Source organism: Coffea arabica, chromosome 8c (assembly GCF_036785885.1).
Source record: "Coffea arabica cultivar ET-39 chromosome 8c, Coffea Arabica ET-39 HiFi, whole genome shotgun sequence".
NCBI lineage: Eukaryota > Viridiplantae > Streptophyta > Magnoliopsida > Gentianales > Rubiaceae > Coffea > Coffea arabica.
In genome coordinates this window covers 15,130,152-15,155,919 of record NC_092325.1, presented here as the reverse complement: position 1 = coordinate 15,155,919, position 25,768 = coordinate 15,130,152, and the positions used below count along the sequence as shown (strand labels likewise).

Genomic DNA, 25,768 nt, shown 5'->3' with positions numbered 1-25,768 from the left:
TTATTTGAGTCCTGGTGAGAGCTAGGCAGGCATCGCGCGGATACCCTTTGGTTCGCCTTAGGGAGAAATGGGGCGTCACACGCATGTCCAGTGTCATGTGTAGTTCTCCTTGGTGGATTTCCATTCCATGTACTCGAATAGGAGGGTTGGAAGGTTCGGCTTCCCCTTCTAAGTTTCTTCCCCCTTTCGGCCTTGACGGCCAGCTCAAGAAAGTCGTGCATGTCCAGGTAATGTTGAAGCTCCAAGGCTTCTTGAAGGTCAGGGTTTAGACCTCTGAGGAACCTTGCCATAGTAGCTTCACTATCTTCTTGAATATTTGCCCTCATCATGGCCATCTCGATCTCCTTGTAGTAGTTCTCCACACTCATGTTGTCTTGAGTGAGGGTTTGTAGCTTAGAGTGGAGATCGCGATTGAAGTAGCTTGGAACAAATCGCTTGCGCATTAGTGCCTTGAGTTCACACCAAGTTCGGACTTGTGGTTCACCATTTCTCCATCTATTAGTCCTTACTTGGTCCCACCAAACTAGTGTGTAGTCGGTGAATTCAACGGTGGCAACCTTCACCTTTTGCTCCTCGATATAGTCATAGCAGTCGAAGACCATCTCAATGCGGCCTTACCATTCCAAGTAAGCCTCAGGATCACTTTTGCCTTGGAACGTAGGAACTTGAATTTTAAGTCCCTTGAGCTCGTTCTTAGACGTGTCCCTTTTAGGCCTCTCAGCTCTTTCCTCATCTTCACTAGTCGAGTACTCCTCATAGTTTGCTCCTTTGGTGCCATGGTTACCTCAGTTGCGAGACCTAGACCGAGAGCCTCTGGTGAAGCTCTTTGAGAGCTCGTCAAAGCGGTTGTGCATCTCCTTCATTTGTTGCTCACTAATCCGCTTAAGTTCGTTTTTCATAGCGGTGAACATTAATGAGTAGTCAGTGGTCGGATGAGCTTGCTCCATGGCTCTCTCTTCGTCCTGCAAAAGGTTAGTGAACAAAGAAATAGTACAAATATAAGCTCACTTCACTCCCTTAGTGTTTTCACTCTCCCTCGTTTTTCCACTCGAAAATACTCTAGTGATCTTACCCAAAATTCCTTACCTGTCGGATTGGGTAGTTGAGAAATACCGCAAAGATCCAACAATCATCGCCCAAACTTTCCACAAGAGTAACCCAGAAAATAAGGCACAAAGGGAATGCACAATGGAGCAAGGATGCACGAAATTGAGAGCTTAATAGTGGCGGACAGAAATAGGAAGTAGCGCTGGTGTGAAAGGGATCAAGTGAAACCCTAGCTTCCTAAAATGTAGGAGTGTGTCCAAGTGGAATTAAAGAGTTACCCAAGCCGTCTACTTAGTTTCCTAATTGATTTTGGAAACAAGTTAGTTTTTGGAAACCTTTAGAAAACCTTTTCCTCCTTGAAACAACTTTTAAAACTTCCAAATTCTATTCCAACAAGGAGGTAACAAATCAGAATTTGTTTCTTTCCCAAAAACTCTCACCCAAGTCGGTTGGAAGGCTATTAAAGCCCCTTCCACCCGACTTTTTTTGCAAACAACAAGATCAATTCGGATTTCAGGTCTAGTGTTCAAGGCAGTCTCGGTTTTTTTTTTGTGATTCAAGGTAATGGAAGCTCAAAAAAGTAATGCAAATAACCCTCCTCGGGCCCCCCCAATGGGTTACCCAAGATGTTCTCAAGAAAGAAATAACAACTCCAAGGAAGCCTTCACCACCGCTAGAGAGTACAAGAAGTTGTACACTAGAAGGATGAAACAAGTTTCCAAGGAACAAGATGTTGGAATGTATGCCCTAAAACAATATATTTGTTTTTATTTTATACATTCCTTATTATATGTTTTGTATTTTAATAACTTCTTATTTATCTATTGAATATTAGAGATAACTGATAAAGTCCTTAGAATGTTTACTAATGTGATGGTAGTCACAAGAGTTGAGGACTATGAGATATCAATCGCATTTATAGTAATATTCTTAAAATTTCCTAGTTATAGTACTAATGAAATAGGACATCTTTAGTACGGTAAAACTAGTACACAGTTAGCCTCTAATTAATGTAATTAGTGGTTGTTCTTATCAACTATGGCATGATGATACCTAGGCTAATGTGTAGATGATTTGGAAAGTACAAATGCATTGGATTGATCTATTTAGAGATCCCATTAGGATATCTATCTAGTGCCAATGGTGTATCTCTAGTGAAAATTGTGTAAGTGATCCTACGACTTGAGATCACCATAGTATCTTGAGTGTGAATTGCTACATTTTGACTCTAATTACTTGTTACTCTTCATGAGTGCCTTAAAGTGTAGAAGTTGGATGTAGTGTGAACCATGTAAAGAGAATGGGTGATCGAGATAGGATTTACCACTCTAATAGAAGGAGTTGATATCCGGATGGCCACTAGTGGGAAATTGACCATAAAGTCGACTATTAGGTAAATTGAAGAATGTCTTCAATTTAACCTAATTCAGGGTAAATTTCAGGAACTAGAAAATTTAATTAGTCATCAGGAAATTGGCACTTATTCCTTATTCCTGACTAATTGGATATCTTTGGTGAAAGGATAATAATTACATGGTAATTTTTCACGGAAAGGTTAGGTCAAATTCCCTTGACTAATTCCGAATAATTGGACAATCGCGATGTGTTGCTAGACACCGCTCGTGATTTATAATTATGGATTAATTATTTATTATAAGTTATGATAAAATAAAGTCGTTTATTTTATCTAATTATTAAACCATAACTACTACCAATGCATTCGGGACCTATTGGGTCACACGCAATAGAGATTTAATCCTGGATTGAAACTATGTAAATTATCGGGGTTTAATTTTAAAAGAAAATTAATCCCAGGCCTATTTGAGCAGATAAGAGTAAATGGTTATCTCTTATCTATCAGATAATGATAGATAGAGTCTGGTGTGATGAGAATTCTTATTGTTTTGATTTTGAATCAGACAAGGAGACTCATAATTTTATCTTATCATCTATATATATCTCTCTCTCTCTCTCTCTCCAATTTTGATGGAGGGGAAAAATTGAGTCTGTGAGCGTCACATACGATAGAGAGAAAAAATATACGTTCGAAGAGAGTAAGAAGGCTAGCACCTTTTTCTCTTCAATACATAGTTCGTGAGACGATCCAGGGTTGCTCTAGCGTGGATATCAGTAGAGGCAGGACGACTGGACTGCTTAAGGGCTGACCATCCTCAAATAACGCTGCAGGGAGACGCCGCTTGGATTAAGGTAATCCTAAAACCCTACTCTCAGTACATCATACGTAAAATCTAGGGTGATTCCTGGATGGTTTTAGGGAAAAAATTTTTATTTTTCCGCTGCGTAGTATCCCTAAAACCCAACAGTGGTATCAGAGCCATCCCTAAGAATTTTACGTATGATTTTAGGCAATTTTGGATTCATGGATTAATATTGCTAATTGGATTTAATTAGATATGCGGAATCATGGGAGAATTATGTTTTTTGGTTTTTCAAAAAAAAAAAAAAAGGTTTTCTGACGAAGCTTTTGAAGCTACATACGTCTTCTCTTATGGAAGCTCGGATGGAGCTTTTGTTGGATCATAAACGCTTGGTTTTTTCTTTCCGTGGATTTGCTTCACCTGTGGATTTGAGTTGATCATCTACAAAAGTTGCAGAATGATCATTGAGAAAAAAAAAAAACCGACATAGCAAGTTTGCATTTGCAAACCTGCGGCTGCTGCGATGTTGCGGCTGCAAGGGCTACCGCTAACTGCTGCTGCCATGTGAGGCCATGGTGGCTTTCCTTGGTGGCAGTGGGAGATTGTACGCCTGGTGGTGGTTGCTGGGTAGAAGAGCTATGAGCTCTCTGGGACAAAAGCGCAGCAAATTTGCTGCAGACATCGGCAAGGGCACAACAGCCTCCTCACGGTTGCTGCCCATGACCTCCGGTGGCTGCTACCAGGAGCCGCTGCCACTAGTGGTCAGTGGATACTCCAGTGGTGGTGGCTATAGTGGTGGTAGCTCCGCTATCCAGCAAACAGGCGCGATAACCAAGAGCAGCAGCAATCAGGTGTAGACACCAAATTCTAAAAAAAATTTCTTTTATGCTATTTTTGTTTTAGTAATAATTTTTATCTATTTTTAATTGTTAATTTCATGATTTTAGTTTCAGACTTTTAGTATTTTCTTATTATCTATTATTTTATTTTATTTTAGTTTCGTTTTCGCCCTTTTAGCTGTTTATTTTTTTTATTTTTATTTTTATTTTATTTTAATATTGTAAGACTTTTTAGCATAAAATTTGTCAAAAGAGAAAATTGTTCATAAAAATATGTTTTATTTCCTTTTACTGTTTATTAATCAGAAAAAGAGAAAAACAGAGGAAAAATCATTAATCAAACACAAGAAAAATCTTAGCATTTTGTTGCTAATTTTGTACATTTTATTTAAGTTTTGTTTAAATCGTTATTTTGTATTATTGTTGTTTCATTAAGTGATTAAACAAAAAAGAAAGAAAAAAAAGGGGAAAAATCCACGTTTTGGTTTCGGCTGCAGTAGAAAGGATTTGCAGCTGCATTTCTCGGCTATTTAGGTTTTGGCTCCGTTCAATGGTCATAGTACAGACCACCTGGCTTAATCCAGAAATCTCAATGGTTGAGCATCAAGAACCATCAGATGGTTCCCCAAAATGCAGCCGACTTCATCCAAACCATCGTTGAGAGGGTTTAGTTTTCTAGGGCCATATAAAAGGAAAGAGGGACGGCAAGAAAAGGGGGATCTGGGAGGTGGACGGCTAGAAAAAGAAACCAAGAAAGCTGGGTGGCGGCTGAGAGGTTGAGAGAATAGACAAAAACTGGAGGTTATGGAGGGATTGGAGGAGAATAGGGAAGAATTGAGGGTTTCAGAAAATAGCTAGAGAGAAAACTGAAAGAGAGTTGAGAAGAGAAAGGAGTGAACGAGAGGGAGTGGGTGTGTGTCGGAGCCAATAGAAAATAGCGAAAGAAGAAAGCGAAGGAGAAAGCAGAAGAGTAAAGGAGGAAGACGGAATCTGGTGTTGTTTCCTCGGTGAGCCCAGAAATTATTGCAGCTGCTGACCTCCTCAGAAGCGGTCATCATTCACCACGCCATTTTCAGTCCGGATCTTCAACAAAAGAGAGGCCACTGTAAGCTATTTTCACTTTTAAACCCTGCTTTTCTTCAGATGCTAATTTTTTAAGTTTTCCAAGCATGTATGTGTGTGGTTGGAACTTTATGAACCTAGATTCGATAGTTCGGTTCCCCTTGTGTTTGCATTTAGCATTAAAGCTGTCGTCTTTTTGCTGTTACCTTGCACGTTCAGTGTGGAAGAGTTTGAGGTCCATTTGGTGTTTGTTCATAGGTTGCAATTTAATATCAAGATGCTAGCTTTGAAAGGGGAGGGTATTTACAGGGTTTGTCTGTTCCGAAATTTTGGATAGATTATGAAGAAAAATGGTTTGCGCTGTTTTCACTTTGAATCTGTCTGTATTCGTTCGAATGTTGGATTGAAATCTGGGATTTTAATTTCTTCCCTCTGTTGTAGTTGCTGCAAGAATAAAAGAGCCACGCCTGTGAAACTTGCATGAAAACTCTTACAAGAACTGCATTGAAGTTGTTTTAAAATTTTGCATGAATTATGCTTACCGCAAGTTCGCTTTCTTCTTTGCTGCATTTTTTGTCCATTGGCTTTGTTTGAACCTTCAAGGCAGTTTATGCTTGGGTGGTATTTGATGATAATGGGGGGTGAATTCCTTGCATTTGGTCTTTGGATGACATATTGGTAGAGCTTGTTTGAGTGTTTGCAAGCAAATATATTTAAGCTAAGATAAAAAGAAGTAAAGATTTCGGTAAAGAATGGCATTTTTGGGTTCGAAATTTGCATGTTTGAGTCTTGGATGCTGTGTTTCCTTGCTTATGATCGAAGTTTGATGTTTGATAGAATGGTAGTTGTGTTGGGATGGTTTTTTCCCATTGGATTAAACCCAGCCATGGTAAAGAACCGAACCTGAAAAATTGCAGCAAAACTTGGGAACAAAAGGCAGCAGGCTTCTTTCTTCTGGTTTGCCGAAGCTTGTTCGTTGTTTCTGCATGGTTTTACATGCAAAATAACTTCCAAAAAATTGCATTTTGCTCCCCTTAGCTTTCATTGATGCCACAAAGGCCCAATCACGTTCTAATTTCTTGCAAATGGGTCCTAAAGTAATTGAAATTTGAACCATCACCTGACCCTTTCATTATTTATGGACCTTTTAAGTCCCCAAAACTCTTTAATTGAATTTGAATGATTGGTCATTATTTGCTTTTGGATCCTTAATAGTTTTCCTATTTTAGAAATCTGATCAATAATTTACTTTTTCTTGGAAATTATGCATTGTTTGATTTCATTTAAGTTACGATTGGGAGGGATTTGGTGATTTTGTTTATACTTTACTATTTAATTGGTGTCTTGACCCTTTTATTGTTTTGAAACTATTTTTCCTTCATTTGATTACCATTGCAAGGGAGGTACACTCTATCCCTTATTTTCACTTTACTTGACCCTATGTGTCTACGTGATTTATATGCTTAATTGCATGCCTTTTGAATGTTTCCATTTTATTTATTTATCCACTTTATTTGTTTTAGTTTTGTATAGTTATTTTCAATTTCGATTATTTGAAAGGCACTTGAATGCCAAAGTTGTAATAGCTAGGTTATTATTTTATTTATTTTATTCCATTTCCCCTCTTAGATTGTAGTAGGCTTCCCCCCGAATGTAATAATTCGGGCCATATTTGCCTTATGTGTTTTGCATGCCTAGGTGCTATGTGTTTAATCCTTTTCTTAGGTTTTGGCATCTAGATATACATGCTTATGTGTTATGTGAATTACGTGCTTATATGTCTACTTGCTTTAATTATGCACATTACTTATATATGTGTACGATGGATGCAAACGCACGTAACCGTGGCTAGTCCAACGCTAGTCATGGTTGTCCCCTCGAGCTCTTGCAAGTCCAATGCTTGTGAGAGAGCGTAGATGTGGGCTAGTCCAACGCTAGACCCTTAGGAGCCCTTTGAGCGTTAGATCATGGTTGTGTGATAGAATCATTTCACCTCATGCACATTTTCATTTCTTTAGGGTCTTTCATCATTTTTTGCTTGACCTCCCTCCTTATACGTATATTCCCTTCCCATATTTTCCTTTATATGTACATTACTTACCCCCTTGCATGAGACATGACATTAGACTTGCATTTCATTTAAGAAATAAAAACTAGGTTAGATCATTTGCGTGCTAGATTAGGAAAACCCCTCGAATATGGGATATGGACGAGTTTGGCTTTTCTAGCCTTAGCACGCTCGTATTCCCTCTATTAAAGGGAACATCGAAAGTCACGAGTATAGGTCCCCCGCACCCATTATGATGCATTCCTTTAGGTCATACACATTTATATATTATTATTTTCTTTACTTTACTTTTTCTTTCTTTTGAGTCTCATGATTTGCATTATTCGTGACCTCTCCAGAGAGTCATTATTAGGCGTCACAATTAATGTGATTGGTACCATTCGAGCTTTGAAGAGAAATTTTGCCCCCCCGATGCCCTCCTAGGTCTAGGGTACGCATTCATATAGTACATCCAAATGCGATAAATTTTAAGGTTAAAACAAGAAAATTTTTTACTAAATCACGCAACTAGCCTTGGCTAGGTCGAAAGGGGTGCCTTGGATTTTTATCCTTGCCTTCCCCTTCGTCAAATGTGACCCCCGAACCTTTTTCGTTAGTTTACGTAGACTAGGAGTCGTTTAAAAAGGGTTTTCTTTCTACCTTTTCCTTTTAAAAATTCATTTTTAGGTGACTTGGTACACCTTAACTATATACCAAGTGACGACTCCATTTTACATTCAAAAAATCCTTTTTAAACTATATTTTGGGTCAAATCGTCGCATTTTCAAGTCCCATTTAGACCCATGTTTTTTTTAAATCAAAAATTCATTTTTCAATCAAAAATTAAATCAAAAGCCATTTTCTTAAACCAATTTATTTTTCTTATTAAAAAAAATGGGGTGCGATAGTTGGCGACTCCACTGGGGACTTAGAGGGTCCGAGCATCCGATTTAGTCGACCTTTTCTACTTTTAACCTTCATATATATCACATTTGGAGTAGTAGGTTGCATTTTTCTTTTCCTTTTTTCTCTTTTTTCTCTTTATTAGGGTTTTTGCATCTATCACGCGTACAATCGCTTCTCGCGCACTATGTATGTAATGAATGGATGATTTATTTGTATCGCTCTTGCATTATTGGGTGGGGAGTAGTCACCCTAGAACCTTCGACCGCATATAGTGGTACAATCCCTCCCCTCAATAAGAAAGCACCTCATACGTGCATGCATAGTCTTATTTACCCCATTTTTTTTTCTTTTTTCGTGGGCGTTTCCCACACCTCCTTGTAGGATTAGGATCGATTGCCTTGGGTAGGCGGATGGTGTGCTCTGCGCCCATAGCACTACCTAAGGGATCACTCGAGCCACCGACTGAAGGCCCTGGGAGTGATGACCCTTCGCCTTTAGGTCTGAAGGCTTAGGAGCCGAAACCTTATCGAGTCTAGATACATTAGTGAACTAAACCTCATGCATCCATATTAGAATTGCCTAGGGTAGAGTCGACCTTACCCTATTAAGGACACTAGGCACAAGGGGAGGGATTCTACCCCTTTTTCCTTATTTATCTTTATTGCTTTTTATGTCATCTAATTGTCCAATGTGTTGTGTGATTATGTGTTGAGCTAACTTTCCTTGTTTCTTGCCTTTGCATTCACAAACATTAAGAGATAAAAGGTCTGGCATGACCTTCTTTTAGGACCTACCCTTGTAGATAGGCTATCTCACGTTTAAAAAATTGTGGTATATTTCGTTCATAAATTAATAATGCTATACCATTTTAGGTCTACCCGGGCAAATAAAGGGTTCCTTAGGTCACGTTTCATTTCGAATTGCATATTTTACTGCTTTAATAAACTGGCATCACGCATAAGCCATAGAAAGGGAATGCCACATAGGTGATCCCGTGTTTAGGAATAAGCCGCCACATGTCTCGGATATTTAATCCAATGGGACTTACACGTTTACTATTTCTGTATTACCTAAGGGGTAAAATCTTGAGGTAAGGTACTAAAGTGAATTTCCTCCCAGATGGCTCCGTGTAGAATGCTCAATCAGATACCTCGTGAGCTGGTAGATTGGAAGAACAATATGGCACATGAAGTGAATAGACTTTTCCAGCATATAGGACATTTACCCAGTCTCCTGAACATAACCTCGAATGTAGCTATTGTCCAAGCTTTGCTCGAGTTCTGGGATCCGGACGGCTTTGTTTTCTGATTTGGAGAATGTGAATTAACACCAACCCTGGAGGAAATAGAAGGATTGTTCCAAATGCCTGGGAAAGGTCACCCTATGGTATACCCAATGAATGGCACCCGAGAACAATTTTGTAGGTTCTTGGGGTTGAAACAATTTAGCATGAACCAACACCCGGACGCGAGGTCATGCCCGCTGGAATTCTTATACAAGCGATTTGGGGAAAAGGAAGCCTATGATCATCACCACGAGGACTTCTTCATTAGTAGAGAGCAGTGGGAAGAGAAACGAGTATAAGCTTTTGGGATAACCCTGATTAATCTACTCCTGTTTCCGCAAAAGCATGGAAAAGTTATTTTCTCAACGATCAACATGGTTCAGAGTATGTTCGTGGGAATTAAAGGAAAAACTCCCACCCTAGTACCCGTTATTATTGCTGACATCTTCGCCGCTGTTACTGAATGCCGAAAGAAGAGAGGATTTTTCTATGCATCCAACCTGGTACTTCAAATGTGGGCGATGGAGCATCTGTCAAAAAGAACACTAAATCCCTTGGGATCATGCCTTCCAACAGCAAATTGGGTTGAGTCGCACAGAGAAAGGGTTAGAAAATACTATCAAATAGAGTCTCCAAGCTTGTTTATTCAGGAATTCAATGCTTTAACTTCGGATAAGATACAATGGGTTCTTGATTGGACGAAAGTAAGGGATCCAGCTTTCAAGACAACACAACTTGGCTTTATCCCGTTAGCAAGCACCAGTGGATTGATTGTGTATGTGCCACAACGAGTTATGAGACAGTTTGGGTATCCGCAGCAAGTGCCGACCATACAAGGGATGGGGAGCATCGAACTCAATACAGTCACTGAGTGCGGGACTATGGTGCTGGAAGCTTGGGGGAATCTGTGTAGTTTGGACAACCTGCATTTGGACCAAGTGAATAAGGTAGAGCCTAAGGTCGTCTTGGAGTACAACGAATGGATCAAATCAATGATGGAACAAGGAAGAGAAAGGGCACCGTTGGTCTCCATTAGCCTCGAGGAGCAGAATGAGAAATTGAGGAAAGAATTGGAGGATCATCAGTTGCAGATCATGGTGGCCGATCAAGCATTGGAAGACGCCCGCTCACAATTGAAGAAAGAGGCAAGGAAGACCGAGAAATTAGAAAAGGCATTGGGTGCATTTGATAAAATCCAGGATGAGATTCGGAAACTTAGTATCGGGAGTTCTAAGGAATCCCAACACACTAAACTAGGCATGAAGATTTGTGTGAATGGTCAGTCGAACCATCAATGACGTTGTAAAGAAGGATTGAGTTTATCCATATTTTAACGAGAATTCCTGCATTTATATTCACTTACAGGTTTGAAACTGGGATTTTACCCCGAAGGTATCGCATCATATTAGGCCTACCCTTGGCACAAAAAAGGTCCCCCAATAGGACATGCATCCGAATTTTTTGGATATTTACTAACTCTTGTCTTTTTCTTTTTTCTTTATTTTATTTTTTCTGAAAAGCTAAGCCAGGGCTAAGATCTAAAGGCAAGTCATTTCATATTTTCAGGTAATATTTAAACATAGCTTCTCGTCGAAACCCCATCATAACACGATCCCGTAGTCGAGCCCAGAGGAGTCGTGTAAACATGAGTTCACAATCGGATAGGTCTGCTACTACCGCCCAACCCGAGACCGTGAGTTTAGGGGTTCAGCTAACCGAAATGCTTACTAAGTTTGGTGAGATGGCCACCGAGATGGCAGCCCAAAGGAAATTGATTGACGAGCTAATTAGCAGCGGAGTCCAACCCGAGCCCGTACCCGTCAGGCAGCCTGAGCAAGAGCCATTTGTCATACTTTCGGCTCAAGCCACCGTTAATCCATCATTCCCTATTCCACCCGAAGAAACTTTCACCTATCCCACCACAAATTTACCATACACTTACCCTCATAATCCTTCATTTTTTCCTACTCACATGCGAGGTCCACAACCCCAAGTCACTACAAATATATCACCTGAGCCACACACCTTTTATCACACTGCTGCTGAGCCTTTCTTACCAGATCATACTGTTCAAACCAAGCCAGAAATGGGGGAATCTTCTGCTCCTGTTGATATGAAGCTGCTCAAGCGCTTAGACCGTTTCGATGAGTTTATGAGGAAAAGTCAGGGGTTGAACAAACAAGGAGTTCTGGATTACGATGAGCTTTGCCTTTTTCTGAATGTACAGTTGCCTGAGGGATTCAAAACTCCTAAATTTAACAAGTATGACGAGACGGGTAATCCCCAAACACACTTCCGACTGTTTGCTAACAAGTTGGGAAAGCCCGTAGACGACGAGAATTTTCCTTTAAGGTTGTTCCCCAAAAGTCTGGAAGGGGATGCACTTGACTGGTACTCCAATCTGAAGCCCGAAGAAGTAAAAACCTGGATTGACTTATCCAGTGCTTTTGTAAGGCAGTACGAGTATAACTACGAGCTGGCTCCGACACGAACCACGTTGGAAGGAACAAAAAGAAAGCCCTCTGAGGATCACAAGACTTATGCCAAGAGATGGAGGAAAATAGCTGCAAAAGTCGACCCACCAATGACTGATGACGAAATCATACGCACTTTCATTAAAGCACATGATCCGCCGTACTTTGAAGAAATTTTCCGCATGACTGGATACTCGTTCGCCGCCATTGTCAATAAGCTTGAAGAGTACGATGACTTTGTAAGAGTTGGAAAGATAGTTAATGTCTCCGTCCTCAAATCGCAGTTGGATGCTTTACAAGGACAAGGGAGTAGTGGAAAAAAGCTGCAATTTAAAAAGAAAGAGGGGGAAGCTGCCTTCATCTGGGATCAAAACCCTACGCCAAGACCCCGATTTCAACATCAACCAACATATTCACCGTATCCCTACTATCCAAGACCTTACCCTGTCTACAGTACCAATATCTCGCACCCCCGACCTCGTCCAAACTACGCCAACCCGCCTACGGCCCCTTTCCAAATATCCCAACCTAGCTTTCAACAAACTCGTCCTCGACCCCCTTACCATCAAAGAGCTCCCCCACTGAGCAGACCCACCTATAACTATCCCCAACCTACTGAAGCCTACAATCAAAATCACACCCGAACATTCACCAACTTTGGCAGGCCTTTGGATCAGTTGTATGAATAAATAAAGGCTGCCGGTAAAATAGGCGTGATTCCCTCTCCAACTTACCCGTATGGCATGCCAGTTGGGTATAATCCACAGGCTACTTGTGCTTATCATTCCGGAGCACCCGGTCACTCCACGGCCAATTGTCGACTCCTTAAACATAAGGTTCAAGACATGTTGGAAGCAGGGGAAATCGTGGTTAGGAAGAGAGAAGAGCAAGGACCGAATGTGAGCAAGAACCCCTTGCCGGAGCGCACTGATACTGTGGGAGTTATTATGGATGATGAGGAATTTGAGAAGCTTGTCCGAAGCGTGTCAAATAAGACAGAAGTATTTGGGATAATGGACCAACCATTTGTGATAGAGGAGGCATCGTATGAGGAAGACAAAAAGCCCTTCATTTTAGACCTAACCCCATCTAAAAGTGCGGCTTTAGAACCTGTAGTAATTGAATTCCCAGAACAAGCGCCAGTTTTAAGCCTACGACAAGTGCCGTGGAATTATAGTGAGCCCATTTTGCAAATCGGAGGAAAACCAGTTTTGAAGAAAGAAGTGTCTATTGTTATGAGGTCAGGGAGGATTACCAGTCCATCCGCCGCTAGTGCCCCAGTCCAAGGAAGCAATTGTGAACCGACTACCAAACCTGCAGTGACCGAAAGAGAAGCGTGGGATTTTCTCAAGAGGCTTAAGAGAAGCGAATACAATGTGGTTGAGCAATTGAACAAAATGCCTGCCCAAATTTCTATCCTAGACTTGCTTTTCACCTCAGACTTGCATAGGGATGTATTACTTGAAGTGTTGACTAAGGCTCGTATTCCCAAGGATATTTCGGTTGACAATTTCTCGCACATAGTTGGGAATGTACTGACTTCCAAACAAATCACCTTTTCTGATGAAGAGCTGCCTGCGGAAGGAACTGGTCATAACAAGGCCTTGTATGTAGCTGTGAGATGCAATGGAAGAATGTTGCCTAAGGTACTGATCGACAATGGGTCTGCCCTTAATATTTGTCCTTGGAGCACGTTGGTGAAATTAGGGCTGCAAGATGTCAAACTAAAACCCTCAGAGACCGTAGTTCGAGGATTTGACGGAGCCCAAAGAGAGTCCCTAGGAGAAGTAAATTTGGTGGTCGAAATGGGGCCCGCTCAATTTCAATAGCTTGCCAAGTTATGCATTTTCCTAGTGTCTATAATGTTTTGCTTGGACGGCCGTGGATCCATAGCTCGGGCACTGTACCCTCTTCCCTGCATCAAGTGCTGAAATTTGTGGTGAACGACCAGCTGGTAACCATTTTTTCTGAAGAAAATTGCATTGTAATCGCTGATTCCAAGCCCGAGGAGGATGGTAACCGAAATGCTTCAGTGTCTTCTTATCGTACAGCTGATATTGTCTCTGTGAGTTGGATAACGAGCGAGGAGTCAAAAGACAAAAGGGTTTTGCCAGCGGCCAGTGTTATGATGGCCAAGGAAGTGATTCGTGGAAGATATGAATTTGATAAGGGATTGGGACGCAATCTGCAAGGCATTCTGAAGCCCGTGGAACTCATCGAAAAGAAAGACCAATTTGGGTTGGGATTCCGTCCGACTGCCAGAGATATACAAGAGATGAAAGCGCGCAAAAGGGTAGAAAAGGAAGGCAAGTTAGGTGCGCTAGACATTCCGCCATTATGCTATACCTTTCCAAAGCCAGCTGAAGTCATTACATCTGAGTTTAGCCCAATTGACGAAGTGGAGAGAAGCTTGACTCATTTGTTTGTGGGAGCAATATCTGAAAATGGCCCATCAGATGATGCCGAATTCCCAGACATTCCCGAAGGAGCTATACACAACTGGACCGCCGAGTACTTTCCCATGCAAAAGGAGTTTCGGTAAATCTACAGGGGGTTGTCATTTGCTAAAGTTCATGAAAACTTTTTCTTGCATATGTAAATAGTTCAATGAAAGCATCTTTTGCACTTCTGTTTTAGCTTGTTTCCACTTTGATTTGAAGTTTTATGAAAGTGCATAGTTTGTTTTATCATGCCGTTCATTCATGTGTCTATTTGCTTATTGTCTCGAATTTCTTAATTCTTTCAGATGGCCAAAAATAAAATTATTTGACCCTATGGATATCACTGTTCTGTAATCCAATGATGACAATCTCTATATCACTCACGACTTGGAAGTTATGCAATCTCAATTACAAGACGAGAGTGATAGTGAGGAAGTGTTTGATTCTTTTTCAAAAGATCTTGAACAATATGAGGAGAAACCTAAACTGAACCTAGAAGAAACATAAATTGTCAATGTTGGCACTGAGACTGAGGTTAAAGAGATACAAATCAGCATTCATTTGAACAAAAAACAGAAAGAGGAGATGATTGAATTTTTGTCTATGTTTCAAGATGTGTTCGCATGGTCTTATGATGATATGACTGGCATTTCGACGGATGTAGTGGTGCACAAATTACCTACAAACCCAGTTTTTCCACCAGTAAAACAAAGGCCCCGTAAATTCAAATCAGACATGAGCCTCAAAATAAAAGAGCAAATTGAAAAGCAGCTTAAGACTAACATTATCATTGTATCCCATTACCCTGTTTGGCTCTCAAACCCAGTTCCTGTTCCAAAGAAAAATGGAGAAGTACGAGTTTGTGTTGATTATAGGGATCTTAGCAAAGCCAGTCCAAAAGATGATTTTCTTTTGCCCAATATCCACATCATTCTAGACAACACTGCCGGACGCGAAATTGAATCTTTCTGTGATTGTTTTGTTGGATACCATCAGATCTTAATGGCTGAAGAGGATAGAGAAAAGACTGCATTTATCACCCCTTGGGGCACCTTTTGCTATCGAGTAATGCCATTTGGTTTAAAGAATGCCGGAGCTACTTATCAAAGGACTATGACTACTTTGTTTCATGATATGATCCACCAGGAGATGGAGGTCTACGTGGATGACATTATAATCAAATCCAAGAAAGTCGAGGACCATTTGATTGATTTAAGAAAGTTGTTTGAAAGGTTACGAAAGTACAATTTGAAGTTAAATCCGGCAAAATGCGCCTTTGGAGCACCAGCTGGTAAACTGTTGGGATTCATCGTCAGTAAAAAGGGCATAGAGATAAACCCGGTAAAGATCAAGGCAATTCGAGACATGCCAGTGCCGAAAACGCAGAAAGATGTGAAAAGTTTCTTAGGAAAAATTAATTTCATTGGAAGATTCATTACCCAATTAACCGCGACGTGTGAGCCATTATTCAAGTTGCTAAAAAAGAATGTGCCATTGCATTGGAATGAGGAGTGCCAACAGGCTTTTGACAAGATTAAAGATTATTTGCTGCACCCTCCGGTCCTAGTGCCACCCAAACCAGGCCGGCCTTTGATCATGTATTTATCTGTACTCGACGGAGCAGTGGGTTGTGTTCTGGGACAACACGATGATTCTGGAAAGAACGAATAGGCCATCTACTATCTTAGCAAGAAATTCACCCAGTATGAGGCTCATTATTCATTTATTGAGAAAAGCTGTTGTGCATTGGCCTGGACGGCTCAAAAGTTGAGACACTACCTACTAAGTCATACCACTTATCTCATATCCCGTTCCGATCCTTTGAAATACCTCTTGGAAAAGCCGATGCCAACTGGGCGTCTAGCCAAATGGCAGATGGTTCTTTCAGAGTTTGATATTGTTTTCACTTCGCAAAAGGCCGTCAAGGGGCAAGTTATAGCCGATCATTTGGCAGAAAATCCAAGGGACGATGAGTATCAACCGCTTCATACCTATTTCCCTGATGAAAAGGTTTTATTTGTTGGTGTCATAGAAGATATGAGAGAGCGGTGCCCTGAATGGAGGTTGTTTTTTTATGGTGCCGTTAATTCTTTCGGAGCTGGAATCGGAGCAGTTCTTGTATCTCCAGAAGGAAAGCATTACCCTGGAGCTGCTAAATTGCAATTCGCCTGTACAAACAATATGGCCGAGTATGAAGCCTGTATTTTTGGTCTTAAAATGGCTTTGGAAATGGAAGTTAAAGAGTTGATAGCCTTCAGTGATTCGGATTTACTTGTGCACCAAACGCTGAAACAATGGATAACCAAAGATTCCAAGATCTTGCCATACCATTGTATTTTGCTCGATCTGGCTAGACAATTTCAAAGTTTGGAATTCAGACATCTCCCACGTGCCCGAAATGCAGTTGCAGATGCCTTGGCCACCTTATCTTCTATGATACAATATCCAGATGAATTGGGAATCGAGCCTATCCGGATTCAACTCCAAGATAAGCCTGCTCATTGTTGGGTCATAGACAATTCTTCCGGCAAAAGCCCTTGGTACAATGATATTAAGGAATTCATCAAAACAGGGGCTTAACCTCCGGGAGCTAATGTAAATGACAAGGGTTTCCTGTGTAGAATGGCCTCGAAGTTTTTCTTAAGCGGAGAGGTATTATACAAAAGGACCTCAGATTTGAACCTCTTAAGGTGCATCGATGAAGATGAAACTCAATACATGATGAAAGAGGTGCATAGCGGCGTCTGCGGACCTCACATGAATGGACATTTGTTAGCAAAGAAGATTATGAGAACCGGGTATTTTTGGCTTACAATGGAACGCGACTGCATAGATTTTGTCTGGAGATGTATTAAATGTCAAGTGCATGGCGACGATATACGTGCTCCTCCCATCGAATTGCATAGCATGATTGCTCCGTGGCCCTGCTCAATGTGGGGTATGGATGTGATTGGTACAATTGACCCTCCTGCTTCAAATGGGCATCGGTTTATATTGGTGGCAATTGAGTATTTCACCAAATGGGTCGAAACTGAATCATTCAAGCATGTGACTAAGAAGGTGGTGGTGAATTTTTTAAGGGATCACATCATATGCCGATTTGGGGTACCAGAAACGTTGATTACAGACAATGCCAAGAATCTCAACAATGATATGGTGGATGGGCTATGCGAACAGTTTAAAATCAGACATCGCAACTCTGCCATCTATAGACCACAGATGAATGGAGCCGTGGAAGCTGCAAACAAGAATTTGAAGAAGATCATTCGCAAGATGATTGAAAAGCATCGTGACTGGCATAGAAAGCTCCCTTACGTACTAATAGCGTATCGCACTTCTATCCGAACATCAACTGGGGCAACACCCTACTCGCTCATGTATGGAATGGAAGCTGTGCTACCTGCCGAGGTCGAAATCCCTTCATTGCGGGTTTTAATGGAGACCAAGTTGAAAGAGGCTGATTGGATAAAACAGCGTTTTGAACAACTGTCCTTGATTGATGAAAAGCGTCTTAATGCTATTTGTCATGGGCAATGTTACCAAAAACGCATGGCCCGGGCCTACAACAAGAAAGTCCATTTGCGAATATTTGAGGAAGGCGACAAAGTGCTGAAGCAGATTTTGCCAGTGCAGGATGAGGCCAAAGGCAAATTTGCTCCAAATTGGCAAGAGCCATTCATTGTTCAAAAGGTATTACCTGGCGGAGCACTCATTTTGGCAGAGATGGATGGACAGACATTCTCTCAACCTATCAACTCAGACATATGTAAGAAATTCTTTATTTGATTATGCAAATTTCTTTTAGGAGATCGCGGAAGAGACGAGGCAAAAGTTAGGCCCTCTTCCTTTCCAATCAAAACATTTCATCTCTAGTCATCCCCTTTGAGCTATCAGAACCATAATTTTTGTTTGGCAGCCCCTGAAAATTGCAAACCCCACACTGGGGCAAGTTCATTTTGAAAAGAGATTATCATAAGGAAAAAAAACCCACACTGGGGCAAATTTAGTTTTTTGAAGAAAAATGCAAAAGTGAGGAAAATGCAATGAAAAATACAAAGAGAGAGAATTCAATCAAACTGGGGCAAATTTTCCTCAGTTTCGTTCGAAATTGGAGATGATTTCAAATGATGCAATCTCAGGTTATTTCACCTTTCATAAGAACGAATTGCTTTCAAGCCTTAACTTTTCTTGAAACATCCCACTTGACCTCATTACAAAAGCCCAAAAGTCCTGGCTTTCGTCACTTGCTGTATTTCTATTAGGAAATTCGCTAATCAACTGGCAAGTGATGTCCATAATGCCTTCACCTAAACTTATAAGGGAAGCGCATTTTACTGATGCCAGCAATCTTCAACTCATATTCCTGAGTCGATCATGGTCGAACTTTTCCATTGTTCCTTAGGTGAAAACCCGAAAGGGCACCTCAAAAAAAAAACAAAAAAAGAAAAAAAGAAGAAAAAAGAAAAAAAAACAAAACAAAAACAAGAAGCAAAAAGAGTGGGGGCAACCTTGGTGAAAATCCGAAAGGGCACCAAGGTAGGGTTCTGCAATGAGCGAGCACGAGGAGGAACAGCCGGTGACTTGATTCATTTGGATTTCTTTTCATTTTGTACCACTTTTGTCAATATTGAATTCTGGAACAAGGATATCCAGAGATTCGAATATGGCGTCTGTTAGCCACAAACTGTCTCACTTTGAATAGATATTCTTTTGCAAATACATTCCTATGAAGTTCATTTTTTCTCAAATATTTGTATTCATGACATTTTCATGGGTTTAGGCATGATTGTTCGCATCCTTTTGCATATTCATCCTGGCATGACATGTGATTTTGTCATACATCATTTCTTCTAATCAGTGAGCTTTAATAAATGACAATCCCCATGGTTTGTGCAAAGCATACGTTCGGATGCAGTCATCATTGGAAATGGTAGTGATTCAACGGGGCCCGTTACACAGATCTCATAATATGGCTGAAGGCATTCCCGATCAGTTTGAGAAGAATCAGAGAGTTTTTGAAGTGATAAATCCAGCTAAATCAGATACTACAGCCGAAGTTGACAAAGGTATCAAAAGACTTATGTTTACACGATTCTCAAAGGGAACCGGGTCAAATGATGGTGGCAATTTCCTTATTCTTTCTCTTCTGCAGGAAAATTTCATGCATAGAGGAAAACAATAACATCCCGCACTCAAGTCAGTATCGAAAATTTTCCAACAGACAAAGGCAGATCGGACAAGTTGCAAGCAGGTTTGATCCAAGGCACAACAAAACGATGATGTAGAATCAACCTTTAGCTCAGAAGCAAAAACGTAACCTCGAAAATGAAATTTTGAATTGAGGCTATTTTCAGGTAAGCATACTGGAATTCCTCCTTTTAAATTTCTGCTGGGGTCAGTCCCCTCGGATCAGTCCCGATTTTAAATTTCTGTTGGGGTCAGTTCTCTCGAGTCAGTCCCGAATTTAAATTTCATGTTGGGGTCAGTCCCCTCGGATCAGTCCCGATTTTAAATTTCTGTTGGCGTCAGTCCCCTCGGATCAGTCCCGAATTTAAATTTCTGTTGGGATCAGTCCCCTTGGGTCAGTCCCGAATTTAAATTTCATGTTAGGGTTAGTCCCCTCAGGTCAGTCCCATTTTAAATTTCTGTTTGGGGTCAGTCCCCTTTTAAATTGCCTGTTCGGGTCAGTCCCATGATTTTTAAATTTCTGTTGGGGTCAGTCCCCTCGGGTCAGTCCCGAATTTAAATTTCATGTTGGGGTTAGTCCCCTCGGGTCAGTCCCGTTTTAAATTTCTGTTTGGGGTCAGTCCCCTTTTAAATTGCCTGTTCGGGTCAGTCCCATGGTTTTAAATTTCTTGCTAGGGTCAGTCCCATTTTACAATTTTGGTTAAAAGAGGTCAGTCCTCATTTTCAAAAACTACAGTCGTTCGAATAGTAGCTGCAGCCGAATAACACAGGTAAGTATTTGGTGTCTACTTTTTTGTCTCAAGTTTTTTCAAAACTCAGACAAAGAGGGGCAAACTGTAGACACCAAATTCTAAAAAAAATTTCTTTTATGCTATTTTGTTTTATTTTTGTTTTAGTAATAATTTTTATCTATTTTTATTTGTTAATTTCATGATTTTAGTTTCAGACTTTTAGTATTTTCTTATTATCTATTATTTTATTTTATTTTTGTTTCATTTTTGCCCTTTTAGCTGTTTATTTTTTTTATTTTTATTTTATTTTATTTTAATATTGTAAGACTTTATTAGCATAAAATTTGTCAAAAGAGAAAATTGTTCATAAAAATATGTTTTATTTCCTTTTACTGTTTATTAATCGGAAAAAGAGAAAAAGAGAGGAAAAATCATTAATCAAACACAGGAAAAATCTTAGCATTTTGTTGCTAATTTTGTACATTTTATTTAAGTTTTGTTTAAATCGTTATTTTGTATTATTGTTCTTTAATTAAGTGATTAAAAAAAGAAAGAAAAAAAAGGGGAAAAATCCACGTTTTGGTTTCGGCAGCAGTAGAAAGGATTTGCAGCTGCATTTCTCGGCTATTTAGGTTTTGGCTCCGTTCGATGGTCATAGTACAGACCACCTAGCTTAATCCAGAAATCTCAATGGTTGAGCATCAAGAACCATCAGATGGTTCCCCAACATGCAGCCGACTTCATCCAAACCATCGTTGAGAGGGTTTAGTTTTCTAGGGCCATATAAAAGGAAAGAGGGACGGCAAGAAAAGGGGGATCTGGGAGGTGGACGGCTACAAAAAGAAACCAGGGAAGCTGGGTGGCGGTTGAGAGGTTGAGAGAATAGACAAAAAACTGGAGGTTACGAAGGGGCTGGAGGAGAAAAGGGAAGAACTGAGGGTTTCAGAAAATAGCTAGAGAGAAAACCGAAAGAGAGTTGAGAAGAGAAAGGAGTGAATGAGAGGGAGTGGGTGTGTGTCGGAGCCAATAGAAAATAGCGAAAGAAGAAAGCGAAGGAGAAAGCAGAAGAGTAAAGGAGGAAGACGGAATCTGGTGTTGATTCCTCGGCGAGCCCAGAAATTATTGCAGCTGCTGACCTCCTCAGAAGCGGTCATCATTCACCACGCCATTTTCAGTCCGGATCTTCAACAAAAAAGAGGCCACTGTAAGCTATTTTCACTTTTAAACCCAAGTTTTCTTCAGATGCTAATTTTTTAAGTTTTCCAAGCATGTATGTGTGTGGTTGGAACTTTATGAACCTAGATCCGATAGTTCGGTTCCCCTTGTGTTTGCATTTAGCATTAAAGCTGTCGTCTTTTTGTTGTTACCTTGCACGTTCAGTGTGGAAGAGTTTGAGGTCCATTTGGTGTTTGTTCATAGGTTGCAATTTAATATCAAGATGCTAGCTTTGAAAGGGGAGGGTATTTACAGGGTTTGTCTGTTCCGAAATTTTGGATAGATTGTGAAGAAAAATGGTTTGCGCTGTTTTCACTTTGAATCTGTCTGTATTCGTTCGAATGTTGGATTGAAATCTGGGATTTTGGTTTCTTCCCTCTGTTGTAGTTGCTGCAAGAATAAAAGAGCCACGCCTGTGAAACTTGCATGAAAACTCTTACAAGAACTGCATCGAAGTTGTTTTAAAATTTTGCATGAATTATGCTTACCGCAAGTTCGCTTTCTTCTTTGCTGCATTTTTTGTCCATTGGCTTTGTTTAAACCTTCAAGGCAGTTTATGCTTGGGTGGTATTTGATGATAATGGGGGTGAATTCCTTGCATTTGGTCTTTGGATGACATATTGGTAGAGCTTGTTTGAGTGTTTGCATGCAATATATTTAAGCTAAGATAAAAAGAAGTAAAGATTTCGGTAAAGAATGGCATTTCTAGGTTCGAAATTTGCATGTTTGAGTATTGGATGCTGTGTTTCCTTGCTTATGATCGAAGTTTGATGTCTGATAGAATGGTAGTTGTGTTGGGATGGTTTTTTCCCATTGGATTAAACCCAGCCATGGTAAAGAACCAAACCTGAAAAATTGCAGCAAAACTTGGGAACAAAAGGCAGCGGGCTTCTTTCTTCTGGTTTGCCGAAGCTTGTTCGTTGTTTCTGCATGGTTTTACATGCAAAATAACTTCCAAAAAATTGCATTTTGCTCCCCTTAGCTTTCATTGATGCCACAAAGGCCCAATCACGTTCTAATTTCTTGCAAATGGGTCCTAAAGTAATTGAAATTTGAACCATCACCTGACCCTTTCATTATTTATGGACCTTTTAAGTCCCCAAAACTCTTTAATTGAATTTGAATGATTGGTCATTATTTGCTTTTGGATCCTTAATAGTTTTCCTATTTTAGAAATCTGATCAATAATTTACTTTTTCTTGGAAATTATGCATTGTTTGATTTCATTTAAGTTGCGATTGGGAGGGATTTGGTGATTTTGTTTATACTTTACTATTTAATTGGTGCCTTGACCCTTTTATTGTTTTGAAGCTATTTTTCCTTCATTTGATTACCATTGCAAGGGAGGTACACTCTATCCCTTATTTTCACTTTACTTGACCCTATGTGTCTACGTGATTTATGTGCTTAATTGCATGCCTTTTGAATGTTTCCATTTTATTTATTTATCCACTTTATTTGTTTTAGTTTTGTATAGTTATTTTCAATTTCGATCATTTGAAAGGCACTTGAATGCCAAAGTTGTAATAGGTAGGTTATTATTTTATTTATTTTATTCCGTTTCCCCTCTTAGATTGTAGTAGGCTTCCCCCCGAATGTAATAGTTCGAGCCTTATTTGTCTTATGTGTTTTGCATACCTAGGTGCTATGTGTTTAATCCCTTTCTTAGGTTTTGGCATCTAGATATGCATGCTTATGTGTTATGTGAATTACGTGCTTACATGTCTACTTGCTTTAATTATGCACATTACTTATATATGTGTACGATGGATGCAAACGCACGTAACCGTGGCTAGTCCAATGCTAGTCATGATTGTCCCCTCGAGCTCTTGTAAGTCCAATGCTTGTGAGAGAGCATAGATGTGGGCTAGTCCAACGCTAGACCCTTAGGAGCCCCTTGAGCGTTAGATCATGGTTGTGTGATAGAATCATTTCACCTCATGCACATTTTCATTTTTTTAGGGTCTTTCATCATTTTTTGCTTGACCTCCCTCCTTATACGTATATTCCCTTCCCATATTTTCCTTTATATGTACATTACTTACCCCCTTGCATGAGACATGACATTAGACTTGCATTTCATTTAAGAAATAGAAACTAGGTTAGATCATTTGCGTGCTAGATTAGGAAAACCCCTCGAATATAGGATATGGACGAGTTTGGCTTTTCTAGCCTTAGCACGCTCGTATTCCCTCTATTAAAGGGAACATCGAAAGTCACGAGTATAGGTCCCCCGCACCCATTATGATGCATTCCTTTAGGTCATACACATTTGTATATTATTATTTTCTTTACTTTACTTTTTCTTTCTTTTGAGTCTCATGATTTGCATTATTCGTGACCTCTCCAGAGAATCATTATTGGGCGTCACAATTAATGTGATTGGTACTATTCGAGCTTTGAAGAGAAATTTTGCCCCCCCGATGCCCTCCTAGGTCTGGGGTATGCATTCATATAGTACATCCAAATGCGATAAATTTTAAGGTTAAAACAAGAAAATCTTTGACTAAATCACGCAACTAGCCTTGGCTAGGTCGAAAGGGGTGCCTTGGATTTTTATCCTTGCCTTCCCCTTCGTCAAATGTGCCCGAACCTTTTTCGTTGGTTTACGTTGACTAGGTGTCGTTTAAAAAGGGTTTTCTTTCTACCTTTTCCTTTTAAAAATTCATTTTAGGTGACTTGGTACACCTTAACTATATACCAAGTGGCGACTCCATTTTACATTCAAAAAATCATTTTTAAACTATATTTTGGGTCAAATCGTCGCATTTTCAAGTCCCATTTAGACCCATGTTTTTTTTAAATCAAAAATTATTTTTCAATCAAAGATTAAATCAAAAGCCATTTTCTTAAACCAATTTATTTTTCTTATTAAAAAAAATGGGGCGCGACATCAGGCACGGGAAAACTATGTACCTTGGTGTTGCAGCCGATTGATCGCTGCCAGCGATCTTCCAAGGGCTACCGCTTGCTGCCGCTGCTATGTGAGGCCATGGGAGGCTTCCATGGTGGTGGTGGAAAGTTGCTATAGCTCTTGGTGGTTGCTGGGTAAGCAAACCAAAAGTTGTTAATGCATGAGAATGCATCAAAACTGCTGCAAATAGCAACAGCAACCTATGCGAGAAAAAGTTTCAGCAGGTTGCTGCTGTAGCTGAGCTCCATTGTTGCGACCACCTAAGAGCTACTGCTGGGAGCCGTTGCCACTGGTGATAAGTGCAGAACCCAGTGGTGGTGACAGTAGAAATGGTGGCCAGTGGTGATCACCAGTGATGCTAGAAAACGATTGCAAGAGTGGTTTAGGAAACTAAAATTTTTTTTTCCTAAAACTTGAAGTTTTGAACTTTTGGCAATCTTCTGAATTAAATCCCATTTTAATTGTTAAAATGTGTTATGGAATCATTTATTTCATATATTATTAGGTTGGGAATTAATTTAGAACTAATTTGATTAATTTGAATTATTTTCCCATTCTTTCCTCAAATTAGTTGAGGATAAAGTTGACCTAATAAAATTTAATTTTACCAATATTTCTTGCGTATGCATGGACCCAAAATTTGTTTGGGACCTTAGGAATTAAATCCAATTAATCCATGAATTGAGATTGCTTATTTTACGTGTTTTTCTTTTATTTAAAGTTGTTTAAATTATGAGAATGCATGGTGGATGGTTGTGGATATAGTATGCAATATGATTGTGGTATTTTGGAAGGTTACAATCATTCTAGGTTTGAATGGTTGTAATTAATTTTAAAATAGGGCCTGCGTGTCCTGCCTTTCTTATTTTCTAATTGTAATTTCTTTTCTCATCTAAATTCCCCCCGAATGTAACTCGGGGTTTCTTCTATACTATTTGTAATGTACAATAGATAGGAATAGATGATAGGAATTTATATAACTTATATAGAAATTGTAACTTTGAAAAGAAGAAAGGAGGCATACTACAACGAAGGGGTTCGTCTCGGTATTAAAGATTTTAGTCTCATGCTAATTTTCCTAATGGCCGGGGAAATTAGTTTAGGAATATCCACAACCATCCACGATTTAAATTCATGTTTATAAGTTTGATATGGTTATATGCATGTTTATTGATGAGACCAAATGAGCAATTTTTTCAAAAATTTTAATTATAAATTATTTTTGGAAAAAGAGACAAATCCCTCAACTATAATATTAAATCAATAAAATGCCTTCCATCATTATAGTATAAAACTAGAGTAGTTATTAAGTGCTAGCTTGTTGGGATTCACCCAAGGCTGCCTTACTTACTACGTGTTTTTGCTATGAGAAATGTTCTCAAGAATAATGGGTGTGATTTAGCTAAAATTATGATTTGTTGGGATTCACTCAAAATCATTAATTTTAGAGGCAAGTGTTGG

The 25,768-nt window shown here is 39.8% G+C and overlaps 2 protein-coding genes across 2 annotated transcripts; both read left to right on the top strand.

Annotated features, from left to right (window-relative positions):
- The first annotated feature begins 16,105 nt into the window (after window positions 1-16,105).
- On the top strand, window positions 16,106-16,840 carry LOC140013400 (uncharacterized). The gene has a single exon (XM_072062672.1). It carries the CDS (start codon window positions 16,106-16,108, stop codon window positions 16,838-16,840), a length of 735 nt encoding a protein of 244 aa, XP_071918773.1.
- A 42-nt stretch (window positions 16,841-16,882) lies between these two features.
- Window positions 16,883-19,429, top strand: LOC140013399 (uncharacterized). Its single transcript, XM_072062671.1, has 4 exons — window positions 16,883-17,198; window positions 17,388-17,950; window positions 19,176-19,326; window positions 19,413-19,429. Exons 1-4 carry the CDS (start codon window positions 16,883-16,885, stop codon window positions 19,427-19,429), a joined length of 1,047 nt encoding a protein of 348 aa, XP_071918772.1.
- Window positions 19,430-25,768: the final 6,339 nt, after the last annotated feature.